General features: G+C 43.1%; 1 protein-coding gene across 1 annotated transcript; it reads right to left on the reverse strand.

Moving 5' to 3' along the window:
- Window positions 1–16,255: 16,255 nt before the first annotated feature.
- On the reverse strand, window positions 16,256–19,568 carry LOC135541119 (fez family zinc finger protein 2-like). Its single transcript, XM_064967236.1, has 5 exons — window positions 19,496–19,568; window positions 18,396–19,243; window positions 17,850–17,984; window positions 17,596–17,728; window positions 16,256–16,858 (listed from the first exon to the last, which is right to left on the reverse strand). Exons 2-5 carry the CDS (start codon window positions 19,185–19,187, stop codon window positions 16,596–16,598), a joined length of 1,323 nt encoding a protein of 440 aa, XP_064823308.1. The 5' UTR covers window positions 19,188–19,243; window positions 19,496–19,568; the 3' UTR covers window positions 16,256–16,595.

The following is a 19,568-nucleotide window of genomic DNA, read 5'->3' on the forward strand; positions in this document are numbered from 1 at the left end:
TGATCATTTTAACGAGGTTATGCCACGTTTATTTTAAATGTCATAAAGAACTTTTACTTGCTAAATATCCACAACAAAAACATAGCTAGCTCTGAATTAGCTCTACGTGAATGACTAGAGAATGTTGCATTTTCAGATTGGAAGCCTCGCTAGCTAGCTATAACCACAAGGAAGTCATCCATGCCATCCGTGTCGGTCTAGGGAAAAGAGCTGTGCTGCTTCAGCACATGGAGAGTCGATATGAGCAACAGAAGAGTACGAGGAGGCAGCAGGTGAAGCTGCACATGAGAGAAATGCTCAACCCCTCCAGGTATGGAACAGGTTAATATACCAGATGCCTCTCAGAAATGTCGCTGGTTGTCTCCACTTGAATACACGCTTTCAGTGCATTCATTTTATTGTGCATGTTGATAACGCTGGTATAGGCTTCTAAGGCTATGTAAAAGGAATTTGTGAAAGGCATACTTCTATCTCCTACGACAGGACTCTCAGAACAAGACAACTCTCATACCAGGACATCCTCACTTTGGAGGTAAGGGGATCTCTAATAAATAACAACCAATTAAAAATACATTCTCTCTCTGCAGACTCCCCTGCCCTCCCTAATTTTCAATGGGAGCCAGTAGTGGTGTGTAAAATCCCTGGGGAAGCCAAGCCAGGAAAAAAAGCTATATTGTGATAATTGCTTTGTTTGCTCTATAACCTGTTAGTTCATATGCCTTGACACCGTGATATACAGTACAGGCAGAAGGCCGAGACAATAAGATATCACAGTGGCAGAATAAATTCAATCACACCACTGTTTCATCACAAAACCGGAGAGCAACAGCTGTCCGGTGAAGTCTACAAACCATTTTGCATATAACAAACAGTTACATGACCTACAGCATGGTCAAGCACGTCGTATGTTACTGTTGTTGAACGCTGTTGAACAACGAAATCTGAACTGAAGACCTAATTTTAAAAGCGAACAGTGTTTTTATATATTAAAATCCTGCGGTTTTGTTGGGCTAAATTGCTGTCAGCGCTGCTATATGTCCCAGAATCCTTCCAGATGCCGTATAGGGGGAGAGACGTGAAAGCCCAGCTAGCCTAGCTGGCTCAGCAGTCTCAAATGGAGTTGGAGGTTCCAGACTTTGAAACGTCGCAGGAAGCTCTGGGCTGGGAACCATCGCAGGAAGCTCTGGGCTGGGAACCGTCACCAGAAGCTCTGTGCTGGGAACCGTCGGCGGTAGCTCTGAACTGGGGAGATGCACTGGAGGCCTGATGCGTGGGACCGGCACAGGTGGCACCGAACTGGTGACACACACCTCAGAGCGAGTGTGGGGAGCAGGCACAGGACGCACCTGACTGGGAAGACGCACTGGAAGCCTAGTGCGTGGAGCCGGTACAGGTGGCGCCAGACTGGTGACACGCACTTCAGGGCGAGTGCGGGGAGCAGGCACAGGACGTACCGGCCTGGGTAGGCGCACTGTAGGTCTGGTGCGTGGAGTTGGCACAGGACGTACTGGGCTGTGGAGGCGCACTGGAGACCTGATGCGTATAGCCGGCATCAATGGTACCGGTTTGAGGACACACATCAAACGGCAAGTGCGAGGAGCTGGCACAGGATGTACTGGGCAGTGAAGGCGCACTGGAGACCTGGTGCGTAGAGCTGGCACAGGACGTACTGGGCTGTGGAGGCGCACTGGAGACCTGGTGCGTAGAGCTGGCACAGGACGTACTGGGCTGAGAAGGCGTACTGGACACCTGGTGCGTAGAGCTGGCACAGATGGTGCCGGGCTGTGAAGGCGTACTGGAGACTTGGTGCGTAGAGCTGGCACAGGATGTACTGGGCTGTGAAGGCGTACTGGAGACTTGGTGCGTAGAGCTGGCACAGGACGTACTGGGCTGAGAAGGCGTACTGGAGACTTGGTGCGTATAGCTGGCACAGGACGTACTGGGCTGAGAAGGCGTACTGTAGACTTGGTGCGTAGAACTGACACAGGACGTACTGGGCTGAGAAGGCGTACTGGAGACTTGGTGCGTAGAGCTGGCACAGATGGTGCCGGGCTGAGAAGGCGTACTGGAGACTTGGTGCGTAGAGCTGACACAGATGGTGCCGGGCTGTGAAGGCGTACTGGAGACTTGGTGCGTAGAGCTGTCACAGATGGTGCCGGGCTGAGAAGGCATACTGGAGACTTGGTGCATAGAGCTGACACAGGACGTACTGGGCTGAGAAGGCGTACTGGAGACTTGGTGCGTAGAGCTGACACAGATGGTGCCGGGCTGAGAAGGTGTACAGGAGACTTGATGCGTATGGCACAGATGGTGCCGGGCTGAGAAGGAGACTTGATACACAGTTGGTGCCGGGCTGAGAAGGCGTACTGGAGACTTGGGCTGCGTAGAGCTGGCACAGATGGTGCCGGGCTGAGAAGGCGTACTGGAGACTTGGTGCGTAGAGCTGACACAGATGGTGCCGGGCTGAGACTTGGTGCGTAGAGCTGACACAGTACTGGAGACTGGAGACTGGTGCGTAGAGCTGACACAGATGGTGTCGGGCTGTGAAGGCGTACTGGAGACTTGGTGCGTAGAGCTGGCACAGATGGTGCCGGGCTGAGAAGGCGTACTGGAGACTTGGTGCGTAGAGCTGGCACAGATGGTGCCGAGCTGGGCTGAGAAGGTGCGTACACAGATGGTGCCGGGCTGAGACTTGGTGCGTAGAGCTGACACAGATGGTGCCGGGCTGAGAAGGCGTACTGGAGACTTGGTGCGTAGAGCTGACACAGATGGTGCCGGGCAGAGAAGGCGTACTGGAGACTTGGTGCGTAGAGCCGACGCAGATGGTGCCGGGCTGAGAAGGCGTACTGGAGACTTGGTGCGTAGAGCTGGCACAGATGGTGCCGGGCTGAGAAGGCGTACTGGAGACTTGGTGCGTAGAGCTGGCACAGATGGTGCCGGGCTGAGAAGGCGTACTGGAGACTTGGTGCGTAGAGCTGACACAGATGGTGCCGGGCTGAGAAGGCGTACTGGAGACTTGGTGCGTAGAGCTGGCACAGATGGTGCCGGGCTGAGAAGGCGTACTGGAGATTTGGTGCGTATAGCTGGCACAGATGGTGCCGGGCTGAGAAGGCGTACTGGAGACTTGGTGCGTAGAGCTGACACAGATGGTGCCGGGCTGAGAAGGCGTACTGGAGATTTGGTGCGTATATCTGGCACAGATGTTGCCGGGCTGAGAAGACTCTTTTCAACACACCTGCGCTGCAGCATACTCCTTCCACAACCTCTCTCCGGTATCTCTCATTACCTTCTTCTATCGACTCCCACACAGGCTCTGGCTCACTCCCCGGTTCCGCCGACCACCCCATGTCCCCCCCTTTTGGGCTTTCTCTGTGGCCGCGAACCCCGGCATCGTCGCTGTCCTCCCTTCTCTCCTTGCGTCTCATGCCAAGGAAGGCGTTCCTGTCCGGCCACGATTTCCTCCCAAGTGCAGGATCCCTTCCCATCCAGAATCTCTACCCAAGTCCGTGTTACCCTCTCCTCTTGAGCACGCTGCTTGGTCCTGTTGCGGTGGGATATTCTGTCACGATCATTGGAAGCATACTCAGACCAACGTACAGCGTGATCTGGGTTCCACATCTTTATTTGGAAATAAGTGAACCAATAAAGACTAAACGAAACGTGACGACAATGGAGGGCTAACGTGCAACGACACATAAACAATATCCCACAAACACAGATGGAAAAAAGGTACCTAAATATGATCCCCAATTAGAGACAACGATTACCAGCTGCTTCTAATTGGCAATCATACAAAATCACCAACATAGAAAACAAAACTAGAACCCCACATAGAAATAATACACTAAACTAACCCCCCAGTCATGCACTGACCTACTCCACCGTAGAAAATAAGAACTCTATATGGTCAGAATGTGACAACAAACAGCACAGGAATTAAATCTTCAACATGTATTGATCTTTACTAATGCTGAAGATATTTGCTTTAAAGCAGTATCCAAATCCATAGGATGTAGTGATCACAATATAATAGCCATATCTAGGAACGCCAAAGTTCCAAAGGCTGGGCATAATATAGTGTATAAGAGGTCATACAATAAGTTTTGTAGTGATTCATATGTTGATGATGTAAATAATATTTGCTGGTCTGTGGTGTGTACTGAGGAGCAACCAGACGCTGCACTTGATGCATTTATGAAAGTACTTATTCCAGTAACTAATAAGCACGCACCCCATTAAGAAAATGACTGTAAAAACTGTTAAATCCCCTTGGATTGATGAGGAATTTAAAACTTGTATGGTTAAGCGGGATGAGGCAAAAGGTATGGCAAATATGTCTGGCAGCCCAACTGATTGGCAAATGTACTGCAAATTAAGAAATCTTGTGACTAAACTAAATTAAAATTAAAATTAAAATAAACTACACTATGAAACAAAGATAAATGATATAAAGATTGATAGTAAAAAGCTTTAGGGCAGCTTAAATGAAATTTTGGGAAAAAAGCCAACTCGGCTCCATCATTCATTGAATCAGATTTCATTCATTGAATCAGAACATTCATCACAAAGCCCACTGATATTGCCTACTACTTTAATGCCTTTTTCATTGGCAAGATAAAAAAACTTTGGGATAACATGCCAGCAACAAACGCTGATACTGCACATCCAAGTATATCGGACCAAATGAATAAAGACAAGTGCTGTACTTATGAATTCTGTAAAATCAGTGTGGAAGAGATGTTTTTTTGTCCATCAACAATGACAACTATCTAGATGGAAAATTACTGAGGATAATAGCAGATGATATTGCCACTCCTATTTGCCACATCTTCAATTTAAGCCTACTAGAGAGCGTGTGCCCTCAAGCCTGGATTGAAGCTAAAGTCATTCCGCTATCCAAGAATAGTAAAGCCCCCTTTACTGGCTCAAATAGCCGACCAATCATCCTCTTACCAACCCTTAGTAAACTTCTGGAAAATATTGTGTTTGACCAGATACAATGCTATTTCACAGTAAACAAATTGAACACAGAATGTCAGCTTATAGGGAAGGACACTCAACAAGCACAGCACTTACACAAATGACTAATGATTGGCTGAGAGAAATTGATGATAAAATTGTTGTGGGGGTTGTCTTGTTAGACTTCAGTGCAGCTTTTGACATTATCGATCATAGTCTGCTGCTGGAAAAATGTACACCCCCTGCTTTAATATGGATAAAGAGTTACTTGTCTAACAGAACACAGAGGGTGTTCTTTAATGGAAGCCTCTCAAATATAATCCAGTGAGAATCTCAAATATAATCAAATATAATCCAGTGAGAATCAGGAATTCCCAGGGCAGCTGTTTAGGCCCCTTGCTTTATTCTATTTTTACTAACGACATGCATTGTATTTAGAACAAAACACTCACTAAACCCTAAACCTCAACTAAATCTTGTAATAAATAATGTGGAAATTGAGCAAGTTGAGATGACTAAACTGCTTGGAGCAACCCTAAATTGGAAACTGCCATGGTCAAAACATATTGATGCAGTAGTAGCTAAGATGGAGGAAGTCTGTCTATAATAAAGTGATGGTCTGCCTTCTTAACAACACTATCAACAAGGTCCTAGTTTTGTCACATCTTGACTATGGTTCAGTTGTGTGGTCAGGTGCCACAAAAAAACAACTTAAGAAAAATTGCAATTGGCTCAGAACAGGGTAGCACAGCTAGCCCTTGGATGTACACAGAGAGCTAATATTAATAATATGCATGTCAATCTCTCCTGGCTGAAAATGGAGGAGAGATTGACTTCATCACTACTTCTATTTATGAGAGGTATTGACATGTTGAATGCACTGAGCAGTCTGTCTAAACTACTGGCACACAGCTCGGACACCCATGCATACCCCACAAGACATGCCACAAGAGGTCTCTTCACAGTCCCCAAATTCAGAACAGACTATGGGAGGCTCACAGTACTACATAGAGCCATGACTGTATGGAACTCTATTCCACATCAAGTAACTGACGCAAGCAGTAAAATTAGATTAAAAAACAGATAAAAAACACCTTATGGGACAGCGGGGACTGTGAAGCCACACAAACATTGGCACAGACACATGCATACACACACGATAACAAATGCACTATACATACACATGGATTTAGTGCTGTAGATATGTGGTAATTGTGGAGTAGGGGCCTGAAGGCACAAAGTGTGATGTGAAATCTGTGAATGTATGTAATGTTTTTAAAATTGTATAAACTGCCTTATTTTGCTTTGGCAGCAGCTAATGGGGATCCATAATATATACAAATACAAACGTTAAGGACTACCAAATATTCACATGAGTTGACGCTGGAGAGACGAAGCAGGTACGGAGAGTCAAACATTAAATATAGAACGGTCATATAACGAGACAGGAATAGCGTCAGCAAACAAGAAAACTAAGACAAAAAAACAATCAATGCAACAGTGGGGAACAGAGCTGGGGAACTGACAAATATAGGGGAGGAAATAAACAGGTGATGAGTGAGTCCAGGTGAGTCCAATTATGCTGATGCGCATGACAAGGAAAGGTAGGTGTGCGTAATGGATGGAAGGAGTGCATGATGCAGGGCAGCCTGGCGCCCTCAAGCGGTAGAAGGGGAGCGGGAGAAGACATGACACTAAACAACCATTGATTTAGAACCACGGAGAGTTACCGCAAGTCAAAAAAAAAACAGGAGCTGTCTCCACTATTCCAGCACCATTTCAACTTCAACATTTCAATATCATCAAATCACCTGTGCTTAGTTAAGTACTGTGACAAATAAAAGATACCAAAAATAATTTATTCCCATCAACATCAGCTAAATATGATTTGGCTGTCCATGGTACTGATAGTGTGTGTCTGTGTGTGTGTGTGTGTGTGTGTGTGTGTGTGTGTGTGTGTGTGTGTGTGTGTGTGTGTGTGTGTGTGTGTGTGTGTGTGTGTGTGTGTGTGTGTGTGTGTGTGTGTGTGTGTGTGTGTGTGTGCATGCAAAAATAAAAAACTTGTTGACTCACCCTACTTGTTGTCGAAACGGTCTATGACTCTATGATACAGTAAATGCATTTAGTTTTTGTTGTTCTAGGCTGCCTGGCTAAAATTCTTGCTAGCCTAACTTCCTTTCATGGGCAACATTGAGCCAGCTAGTTAACATTAGCATTTTACATCTAGCTACATGTTGAACTTCCATCCTCTCAGGCCAAGGGCACAATGTATTAATTTATGGTTGGATCAGAATCACTGTTATAATCATTGACCAATATTGAGAATTAAGTAAAACCACAAGTCCAAATCCCTGTCTCCATCCATGGCTACTTTAGGAAAGGGACAATTTTATCTAGCTAGTTAGCCACTGGAGGACAACAACACATCGAGATGCAGCAACTCAAGCTTTTTGTTCTGTCAATGACGATATGCTTTTGATGTGATGTGATTGGTGTGAAACCAAATCCAAACTGGCTTCCCTTGACACTATCTTTTGGTGCGCAAGGACCATTCACGGTTGAGCTTACTCAGTTTAGTTCAATGCTGATTGGCTATTATTTTATATATTGTTTTATCAAGGGAGGCCAAATGCTCGCTGGCTTTCCTTGCCTTCAATGCTAAGGGCAGAAACAATGTGATACTTTTTGGGACCAGACAGCATCAGATAGATTGGCTACAGATACAGAGACAGAGGGGCGCTGTTTCGCTCGCTCAGATTATTTCTCCGGTGCGATTTCTGCCTCTTGCAAATTTAAGAAAAATTATGACTTACATAGAGACAAAACGTTATTTTTTCTTGTTTTCTTGGTACGTTTTTTGGCATCCATGAGTACGCGCCACTGATGGGAGCTATTTTGAGTTGAGTTGTGAAGCATTCCTGAACCTACTGTACCCTGATAATCAAGTACAGTCGGGTGGTCACAGATTGTTGATGACCCAGGCCGCTGTACTGTTGTCTTGTTCCAGACTCGTTACTAGGCGTCAGTTGATGAGAAGATTCCTGAATGGGAGCGCTTCCCCCTGGGTAAAGGCCTACATTCTAGCAGTGACCATAGCAGAACACCTAAACAACAGAAACAGAAAACAACACCCAGAGACCATTCCCCCACAGAAGATAGGGCTCTGCCTACTCGTCCTGTACTGAAACATGTCAAATAACCCGAAGTGGATCATGTAGAATATAGCTTTGGCTTTTATCTTCATCTTATGTGATCAACAAGGAGCAAAGGAGAAACTAAAATCCTTTGACAGTGACACTGTAGATTATAAGGTTATTGTGAGAGCCTGAGGTAAATGTTCTTTAAAAAAAACGGCATTTGGCCATGTAGTGTCATTTGGGATGTTTTCCTATGAGAATAACCGTATTCTTAGCATTGACAGTGTTGAGTAGGCATCATGTTGTTTTCCATATGTTTACACTACGGCAACTTTTTATGCTCAGCCATTTTTATGGCTCAGGATGAAGCTCAGATTTTGGACAACATCCAGGAGTTTTATTCTTTCCTATTACCTCTGTCTACATAATTACTGCTCTATATTGCAAAGTTTACATTTAATGCTCGCACATTTAGTGTGATGATATTGCATGTAGGACTTTATGGCAATCTAATTTTATCAGCATTTTATCTGAAAAAAAGAATGTGGTGTTTTTAATTCATGGCTCATATCTGTCCACTAGGGGGAAGTAGAACTATAGATTTGGATAACAAAGGCAAACTCTCCTTCAGTTAGTTAACCTCGGGTCATTCATCATCTGTCACAAAATAACTCAAATGTATTTGCATGTATTACCCATGTTCTTTTCTAATGTATATAGTAATGCACAATTAAAAATAAAATATATATTTTACTAATATTACAATCAATACTAATATGAATATTATGGTAAACCCCAAATCATTCATACATTAATTACTGTTCCCCTTCTTGTTTAAGTTCAAGCAATGTACATATTTGTACCCCCCAAAAAAAACAGTTTTTATTGTTCACCTGGTTCTTCATCCATGTATGCCATTCAATGCAAAGTAAAAAATGTACTAATAAATCATTATTTCATTTTACTCATTTTAGTTTAGTTTATTAGTCCAGTAAAAATCAGGAGCTGATGCACACCCCAAAATGTTTGTAGAGGTGCTGACTAAGAATTAACTGCACAAAAGCAAAAAAGAAAGTTGCACAATATGCTCCCAATGATGTAATATGTTTATCCATTAAATTGTTGGGAGCTTATCGAGTTTAGCTTATTAGCTCCTAATCATTATTTTTAGCACTTCATCACACAGTATAAGCTGTGTATTAGGGGGTTAAATATATTAGCCTGAGCCATTGAGCTAGGTTCTCTGGAATGTCTAAATCATTATATAGTAATTGAAGAGTCCTCTTTACATCTGAGCTACAATGTGATTGTGTCGTCTTTATTACACAAAGCCTCCAGAAGGACCTTCTGTGTCTGCAATAATTGCTTTTTTATTGTCCCTTTATTCAAGGCTAGTCTGAGGTCAGCCAGTTACCATATGTTCATAATACTCCATAGAAATGTATGTAAAATGACCCTTTCATTTCTGCAGGGCCATTAGGCTTGCATAAACTCTGATGTGTGTGTGAGAGTGTGTGTGTGTGTGTGTGTGGGGGGGGGGGGCTGGTTATGTTTGCTAGGTAATTAGTATCATTTTGATAAGAACGCTTTATTGCTAGTACAGTGGGAATATTTGTGATTTATTTTGTTATTTTACTATTATACAGTAGCCCATTTTCAGTGTGACAAATGTTCCCATTTTTGGGGTTACAAATTGGTCATGACATGTTTCAGATTTTTTTCTCCCACCAACGTAATTGAGGCTTCTGTTGAGATATTTGCAGCTAAGACACGGGCCGACGTGACAGTGCTAAAGAGCTGCCGTGTGGATAATGAGAAGGTACACGGGACATAATGTGAGCTCTGATGAAGGCTGAAGTCTCGCCGTTAAACGGGACGCAAAGACGCAGTGAGCCATCCCACCTGCTTTCTCACTTTCAAAGCAGCACACACCACCCCTCTGCCCTCCCTCCTCTGTCTCCCTTCATTCGGCTTTCTCTCCCTCTTCCCCTTTCTGTGGCAGAGATGGCATCCCTGATCCAGCCTAATTGCGATGATCAAACCTACGCTGCGTTGACACAGAGTGGCGGCTTGACAAACGTAATCATCCGGGTGGCTGTGGTTGAAGTGGCCATGGTTGGCAGCTGCCCTGCCTCCTCAGCTGGGACTTGCTCCTGCCCCCGAGGTCAGGCAGGCACCAGTCGCCATGGACGGGGCTGATGGGGGGGTGGTGGTGATAGTGTTCGTTGGAGGGCTGGGTGTGAGTGAATGTTTGGGGGGGGCAGCGAGAGTGGGGGGGAACAGGCAGAAAATTATCTAAAAGTGTTTTGAAGAGCACGATCTGGAGCCCTTCCAATTGACTAGCTTTGCATTATGTATTCTAATGGTTAAGGCCCTGAGGTGGATTAGCTACGGACACCAAAATCCTGTCACGCCCCTGGTTGGAGGACCAAGCCTCTGTTGCCAGGCCCTGCCAACCTCAGCCCTGACAACCCTCCCTGGGTCCCCCGACCCCTATTACCCCACAGACACCTGGGTTAAAGCCAGCCTCTCCTCTCAAGTTCAGCAGCAGGATTAGCAGCTGACAGAGGAGGAGGTGACCCCCTCCATCTCTTAGCATATGCATTTGAAACCGTATGATTACATGATTTGGGGCGTCTATTGAGAGCATGCTGAGAGGCTCCTGAGTAAATTAAAAGCAAAAAAGCACAATAGCTGGGTAGCTGTCGACTTCAATTGATTGGATAATGGATAATTGTATGTTGTATTTTATTGAATAATGTGCTGCAAGTATAGTGAGTGCTGCATAAAAAACTAAGATTTTGGCATAATTTTGTTTTTAAATGGTTGTTTTTCTATCATTTTAGAACAGTTAATTCTAATGTGATTAATGTGACTATTACACTTAGTTTTTGGGACAGTTTTTGAAAACAACCCAATGTTAAAATGCTGTTTCTTGACATAACAGGGGGCTCCATACTGTACAATGTACTCCAATTTTATTCCTTATCACTCCTTTGATCATGTCATGTCAACTCTGGTTAAGTGCATGCCCTGCCAGGCCTGTGCCTACTGTATCGGCTAAGAGAGGAGTTGACTGTGTGGTGGATTAAAGACAAGTCTACATGTGGCCCACTAAAAGGAAGTAACACTGGCCTTAAGGGAGCCCCACAGTGTTCAGTATTGACTGGCCAAGCGTAAGTATAGTGTTTCCTCCTAAATGGACCTGAGTTATTTTTTTGTGTCAACATAATCATATACCTCCCTGTACTTCATTGGCTCTCTGTACTCCTTACAAATAAAGCTTTTGACACATACTTTTGCAATTGTAGAGCACTTAAACACAATTAGCTTTCATTTACGGGAGCTTGCCTGGAAATGTTTTCCAAGCGTGACGCTATTATTCTGAGACACTCCTGCAGTGTATTTGTCCTTTTTAAAGTATACTTAATTTAGCAAAATATTGATTGTGCTTCATTTGTGTCCATCTCTTTTTCCACAAGCCTACAGATGTGGTAAGTGAAGTTATAACATATAGTTTTATTTGAGTGTGTACGACTGCAAGGATTGTGTGTGAGAGTGAATTTTGTTGCCATGTTGTTTTGCCTTTTCAACATTGATACAGCAGAGGAAAGAAGGCATTCGATTTAAGTCCTGAACTACAGATTACTGTATATTGGACATACAGGATATATTTTTTTTAATCACATATGTATTTTTAACGGTTCTACCTATTAAAAAATGATTGCTTAGATCAATCGCCATTATGTTATGGAAGTCACAAAAGAAAGTTAATATGTTTATCAGTGTTCAGTCCTTCCATCCTGCCAACTGGTGAGAATGCTCATCTTAATGTGACACAACTTGTAGCATCTCATTATAAGGGGCCTTATTTGTGGGAACGGCTGCTGTGCATGGCTCTGGAGAAGTACATCATTAGCACTCGTGGGTAAGCACAGCAGTAGTGGACATTTCCCAGCAAGGCCAACCCAGGTCAAAGAGATTAGCACCGGACATCCCAGAATTAGTGATCCTAACCAACAATGAGAGCTCCTGATTTAATTCCACAAGAATAGAGCTCAGTCTCAGCAGGGTGCGATGGAAAACACTACTCATTTATTATTCATATATTTATGTATTTATAGCGATGTGTTAATACTCAGTTGTATGTTTGCCTATTCATTTGGTATTGTTTATCTATTTAAATGTTTTTTTTAACAGTGACCAACATGAGTATTCACTCATGACTCCTCATTGAAACTAATCTCATTGCTGTCAATGCACGTCAGAGCGGTGAGAGGCTGAGGCTGGAAATGTGGAGCAGATTGTTTGGGGGTCAGGGTTCTCTCATTTTCCTCCCAGAGATGGAGGTGAAGGGAGTGGGCAAGGGGACAGAGGGTCCCCTTCAGCTCCTTGGCCCTGGGCTCTGAGGGAGGGCGGGCGGGTGGGTGGACTGGTCCTGGGTGGAGGTCACTCTCTGGAGACTGACAGACAGTGATGTGATTCCAGCGGGGCAGAGCCCGCACTTGGCTCCCACGAGCCCAGCATCCACAGACCTCTAAGCTACAAAGCACCTTCTCCCACTCATGCCCTTGATGAGCCAAGACGTATCCAAGGAAGGGGTGTGTGTGTGTGTGTGTGTGTGTGTGTGTGTGTGTGTGTGTGTGTGTGTGTGTGTGTGTGTGTGTGTGTGTGTGTGTGTGTGTGTGTGTGTGTGTGTGTGTGTGTGTGCGTGTGTGCGTGTGTGCGTGTGTGCGTGTGTGCGTGCGTGCGTGCGTGCGAGCGTGCGTGTGTGTGTCGGTCATGTCCGTATTGATATCACATCATTGAGTAACATGTGTATAGAGGGATTTTAATTAGATTTAGTGGGAAAAATGCATGTTGACTAGTTTTGGTTTAGTTTTAATTCATGTATAACATGATTGCAGTGTATGCATGTACACTCCAATTTGCTAGTGTAATAGGCTAGGCCTACAACTTTATTTATTTGATTTTTACAATAACAATTCCTATAATATTCAATTACTTTCTTGGTGTCATATGAAAGCTTATGTTTCAAGCCTATCAAGCCTGCATATTTTGTGCAACTAGAACAACATTATTCCTGACTGTCCTTTTGAACATGATTTAGAAGTGTCCAGAACATCATGTAGTTGGCTGGCGGAGTCCATCTTTCCAATACCATTCTCCAGGAACAGGTCCAAGGACTTTGTCTGATGCTCATTAACTTCCCCCTTGGCATTTTAGAATGCGTCTTGTGAGCTCTTTGTGACAAGAGCCAATGCTTCATATAACGAGGGGCGCAACCAGCCCGCACGCTCCTTCAGCAGCGAAATAAATTGCTTTCCAAAATGATGGCAAGGGACGGTTTAATTAGAATTTCATTTGGGCTAAATGGGGAAAACTGGTGTAGTTAACATTTGGTGGACTTAATTGGTTCTTTTCTCCACTCTTAGCCCTTAAAAAACGCTGGAGCTACTTCCGTTAATCTTCAATTTACAATCAATTGAATTGGCCAAACAAAAGTCTGGCTCTTCTTTTCTTCCTGTCTCGGGCGAGCCTTTTGTGGCTTGTAAATGCCTCAATTTTGGGTGATCCTGGTCGTGTAGATGTACTCGATTGTTGACAGTTGATTAATGCGCTCTTGTGTCGGTAATCTCTCGTGCTGCGTTACATGTGCACACGGTAATGAGCTCCGTTGTCAATTAACATGTTTCTAGAACCGAAGCTGGTTGCTCAGATGTTTGAGAGGAAAGTGCAGAGAAAAGGGCAACCCGGCTGCCTTTCGGTTGTTTACTCTCCCGCACTCTTTTCTCCGGCTTTGGACAAGACCGACACTCTTGCGCATAGCCCTGACGCTTTTCTCGACACAAACATTTCTTTTCAGAAAAACTCGCCCATGCATATTTTCCCAGCTATAGACTATTCCTAACAAAGATGGATGAATGGAGACTGAAATTCAATGTGGCTGAGTTGTAAAAATATATATAAAAAAATAGCCTACAAAACACAAATCAAAGATGGTTTTCTCAGTGGCTTGTAAAAACACGTTTAATTGGCAACACTTGACATACTGGGTTAACTGTTGATTATTCGGCCTGTCAAACTGAACCCAATAGGGTTGTAGGTGTGGAGTGTGTGGACATGTTCCAGAATGTCCGTACAGGAGGGGGATGACAACTTGATAGCGTTGCCTAATTATTGTTTAATTGGGCATAACTGACCTCGTGATATCCTAGCTGGTAAGTTTGTGTTGGAATTTGATTATTAACTTTTTCTGAAAAGGCCAACCACCTATCCGCAACTTATTGACTGTAGTCAAATAAAGTTTATTATTTGAGAGTGCTCTGGAATGTTTGTAGAAAAATGGCCTAGGCATACGTACAAATAAAAAAAAATAGGGAAAATAACTAAAGTTGTTAGGCCTATACATTTGAGAAAGTTGTTATTCTTTTCATTGCACAATTAAACCCTTTTAAAAACATTTATGATGCAATAGGACGTGGCTTTCTTGAATTTACATTGAAAACTCCATAGCCTAACCTGGAATTACACAAAATGTCTGGAAATTACGCAGGCCTGTTCAAATTAGGATCAACGCCAACAATTAAGGGTGTGAAATATCAAACAGATATGCCAATCAATCAATTAAATGTATTAATAAAGACCTTTTTACATCGGCAGATATCACAATGTGACTATACAGAAACCCATCCTAAAACCCCAATGAGCAAGCAATGCAGATGTAGATGCACGGTGGCTAGGGAAAACTCCCTGGAAAGGCAGGAATTTAGGAAGAAACCTATAGAGGAACCAGCCTCTGAGGGGTATCCAGTCTTCTTCTGGCTGTGCTTGATGGATATTATAAGAGTGAGTACATGGCCATTAAGGCCACACCGTTCTTCACGATTGTCAAACGTTTACAGGTGGTTCTAGAGGGTGCAACAGGTCAGCACCTCAGGAGTACAATGTCAGGGGGCTCGAAACAGCAGGTCAGGGTTCCATAGCCGCCGGCAGAACATATAGAGCTTACATATTGAACAAGAATGTGAACCTTTAGGCTATATAAAAGTCTTAGTTGATGAGATGTGACAAAACATGTGCATTTAACTTAAAATATCGGGTTGACAATATAAAAATAATGATTTTGGAAAAAACACACTAGTTGTTATATGCTAGTCTTAGGAGCAGCTTGCATGTGAATTACCGGGAACAGAAGGGACCAGAGGTGAACAAGCCAGTCAACTGGTAATATTAGCCTTCTAACCGGTCCCTGGGCATGGCGCGTAATTACTAAACGTTCTAATTGGGAGCCCGTGATTTGGGAGCACGCTCCCATCTCTCATCAGAATTTGTGTAGCGCGCAAGGGTAATATTGTTCCAGGAGCCGTGTGCAGAATACCTAATCCTTTATTAATGTTGGGCAGATGAGGACAGGGGTGGGTGATGTGGCCAAGTGCTTTATTATTCATATTCTGATGAACACGTCTTGCTCCGAAGCCTCCCCTCGAGGGCGTTTAGATGATTAACGTAATTCGCTTTCAAGAGTCCATGTTATATCTAATAATTTGTGCCATTACACGGAAGTCAAGTGTAGCACCACCAGAGTCTTGCCTCTTGTCTGACAAAAAAAATGTTTACACTGAACTCATTCACGTTACAGAATCAATGTATTCTTACCAGTAGGCTAAGTCTAGTCTGGTGCTAGTAAAACAGTTGCGTGCAAAGATTTTCTGTGTAGAAAGCAAACATCTGGATATTTGATGAAATGGCCTATATCAGATGTATCACTGTCTTCGCAATTTATTGGTTGGCAATGCAGCTTGATATGGAAGACGTCTGAAATGTTGGCCTATTGCAATATAATAGAAGGTAAGGGTTATCAAATGTCAATACAATTCATATATGTTATAGCCCTTTCCAAATAATTGACTGCCCTAGGGGCCTAACTCATATATACATTATAAATATCTTTCCGCAAACGTTCTCCAAAATATTTGATTTCGGGATACAATTGTATTTCCTACTAATAAATGGCAACAGTTGAGATGGTTGAACACTCCATGTTACATTTACATTGCAATTTATAAAAATGCGCCCACGGTAAAACACTTTTAAATATTTTATTTTCCTTTTATTTACAATTCGATTTTCACACGTTATGCAATGGGGAAATAAAAACGATGTACTCCTGGGTTGAGCAAAGAGTCCTGATTTCAATCATAAATGTTTAGAACATTAATCCATTCAGGGTCAGATTTACTGCAGTGCAACAGTACAAAATTCACATCCTTATTATTATACTTTTTAAATCGAATAATAAAAAAACCTCAAACACAAAATGGTCTTTAATCAGTCTAGTGTCTCAATGTTTTTTATGCTTTATAGTTTTCCGTCTTTTAACAATTTTTGATAAATGAAAACTGTAGAGAGAAAAAATCATAGAAATGTGTACTGGTGCAGTCATAATAAACTGTCAATTGAAGTTTTGAAGGAGACTTTCCAAATCCAATGAAAAACTCAGCTTTCGGGTCCCCTGGAAGAATCGGTCGCTGCAGGTATAGGCCTACATGAATTATTGTCATGTAACTTCCGTATGTGTTTTTTCAGGTCAAAGTTTCTGCAGAAGCCTTTCCCGCAGGTCCCGCACGTGAAGGGCTTTTTGTCGTTGTGCGTGTGCATGTGGAAGGTTAGGTTGTAGACCTGATGGAAGGCCTTGTTACAGATGGAACACTTGTACTGTTTCTCTCCGCTGTGCGTCAGCTTGTGGTTCTTGTAATTTCCTGAAATTAAAAAATTCAATGACTAAAAATGAACATCGCGAATAAAATGAACAGCATACACGAAAGGGGAAACAGAGAGTTCCTTTTTTTCTCCTCGAGGTCAATAGTTCATCATTAAGTTACTCTCCACAAAGACGCTCCATTCTGCAGCCTTCATTAATCAGCGCTTTGTAAGTCGAAGTCAAGATGTTGTCAAACTTTGTCAAAATCAAACGCAACAACAACTGAAACCTGTCGGATTATAAACCTGGGAAAGGTCTGTCTCTTGACCCATGGCGAATGTAAGCGCATTGTAGGGAAGAGTTAGTTAGTGTAAAGTGACATGTCCTATTTAGATTGATGCTTCAAGATCATCAGAGGGCTGCATTGGGAATCCATTTTTACCAATAGGCTTCTAAATAATAATTGTGTACCTTTGCCCATTACTTTTGGACCTAATCTTATTTCATTGGGTTATAACTGCGATATAAAAAATCACAACCATCATTGCTATTGTCATACAATTACTTACTGTATGCTATTTAATGAATATGTGTCTTGGATATTAATTTCATTCATAATACAGTCTGAAAATCATATGATCGCGAAATCGTTAATATTATGTTCTGGTGTTATATTATTCTCAAAACATAGCCATGCCCCCCCCCCCCCCCCCCATTATGCGTGTTTGTGTAAATATATTGGTAAGAGGGCATATGATTTATATTTTGAAAAGGGTTTTAATAGTGAATAATTACCTTTCTGATGAAATCCTTTCCCACAGAATTCGCAGACGAATGGTTTGTACCCGGCATGGATTCGTATGTGAGTGTTCAGCGTCGAACTCCTGTTGAACGCCTTCCCACACTGGTTGCATTTATGAGGCTTTTCCTGGAAAAAATTAAGAAGAATCCTTATTCGGCTACTTTTTGTAAGCAATCACGATGGAGTTCATAACACAGTCATATATAATTAATAGAGTTATAAACGAGTGAAATATGATATGTCTCACCTGTGTGTGGATGATTTTGTGTCTGCACAACGTACTGGCCTGACGGAATCCTTTCCCGCAAACTTTACACACGAACGGCCTCGCGCCTGTGTGCACTGGCATGTGTCGTGTCAAGTTATAATGAGCATTGAACACCTGCAGAAGAAAATAAACAATCTCGTTTTTACTTTTCTTGTTTTCATTTGTGAGGTGTTTTGATTATGTGAAATTAACAATTAAGTTTCAATTTAATGTCAAAATGAATAGGGAACATCTACTCTTGCACACACCTACTGTTCACACTGCTATGCTTTATCTTGGCCAGGTCGCAGTTGCAAATGTGAACTTGTTCTCAACTAGCCTACCTGGTTAAATAAAGGTGAAATAAATAAATACATACAAATCTAAAATAAGTTAAATAATGAGTAATTGTCTAGGCCTATATGTTTTTGTTTAGAGGAAATGTAAGTGATTTGTAAATCAAATAATAAACGAACTAAACGAAAAATAACAATTGCATCATTATTTATTTTTTTACCATTATTTTAACTGAATGAAATAATGTACCTTTCCACACACTTCGCAGGTGAAGTTTTTGGGTTTTCCGTCCATTGAGCTGTTGTTGAGCTTGCTGTGCGCTTTCACTCCATTTTTCTCCGAGCTCTGGTTATGGTTCTCTTTCACTATCTGGTCGAGCTGACCAGGAAGATGCTCCTTGTGTGGGTACTGAGGTGTCGGAAACTTCTCGGCGGAAGCGCTGGCGAGTTTGGCGTTCTCCAGCAATAGCAGTTTCTGGTGCGCACTGAGAGAAGCCTGGGCTTGAGAGTTGGCCAGGGCCGAGGAAAACAAGTGTCCGGTTAACAGCTCAGACTGGTGATAAGCAGAGTCCAGGTAGTTGAAATAGTAAAAAGAGCCATTGGTGGGCATCGCCACCGCCTGATGGATGACCTGGGGTTTAATCACCCTGCTCCCCTGTAATAAAGACTGCTTCAACCCCGAGTCCGTTTTATAACACATCCCGCAGTTGGCTTTGCACATCGCTGCAGAAGTGCATAATGTTCCTCTGAAATTAGCTTTCCAAAATTCGGAGTAGTTCATCAGCGCCTTGGCTTGTAAGTCATAGCTAAAAGGTTGCAGGGGGATCATGCACGGTATAGGTGAGCAGATCCCGAGCATCTTCTTTCCCCCCGAAGACTCCACTGCTCGCCGCTCATCCAAATTGCCTTTCGGTTCCGAGGTCTTGGACATGATCCGGTCAATCGAGAAGGCCAGCGGCTTTGGAGCGGCAGACGCTCCACTTCTACCGCTGTCGTGTCGTGGGCAAGACATCACGGTTCCAAATGGGAGATAACTTGCCATGTTGTGTACCGAACTTGTTGTGAGGAGCAGCCGACCAGCCGCCCTGTCCTCGCCTCCTGAATTCCAGAAAAGACCGGACACACATCAGTTTAATAAGCACCTTGGTATTACAATGTCACTCATTTGCATTCAAATGGCCATCCCTGGAACAATAGCGTCCAGGGGTACCAGATTAATGCTCATTAACTAGTACACACAAAATTAACAGGACATTACAGAGCTCGTTAGGGAAAAGAAAAAGACAAAAAACAGTGCGTTCATTCCTATTCAGCACCTCTGAGAATCTGATAGTCAATGTTGAAGTTTACCTTTTAGTAAAGCGACGGCAGATGTATCCTATTCGGAGATAGCAGCGTGACTGCTCTGTCACATCTTGGAAGC

This window comes from Oncorhynchus masou, chromosome 6 (genome assembly GCF_036934945.1).
Source record: "Oncorhynchus masou masou isolate Uvic2021 chromosome 6, UVic_Omas_1.1, whole genome shotgun sequence".
Classification (NCBI taxonomy): domain Eukaryota; kingdom Metazoa; phylum Chordata; class Actinopteri; order Salmoniformes; family Salmonidae; genus Oncorhynchus; species Oncorhynchus masou.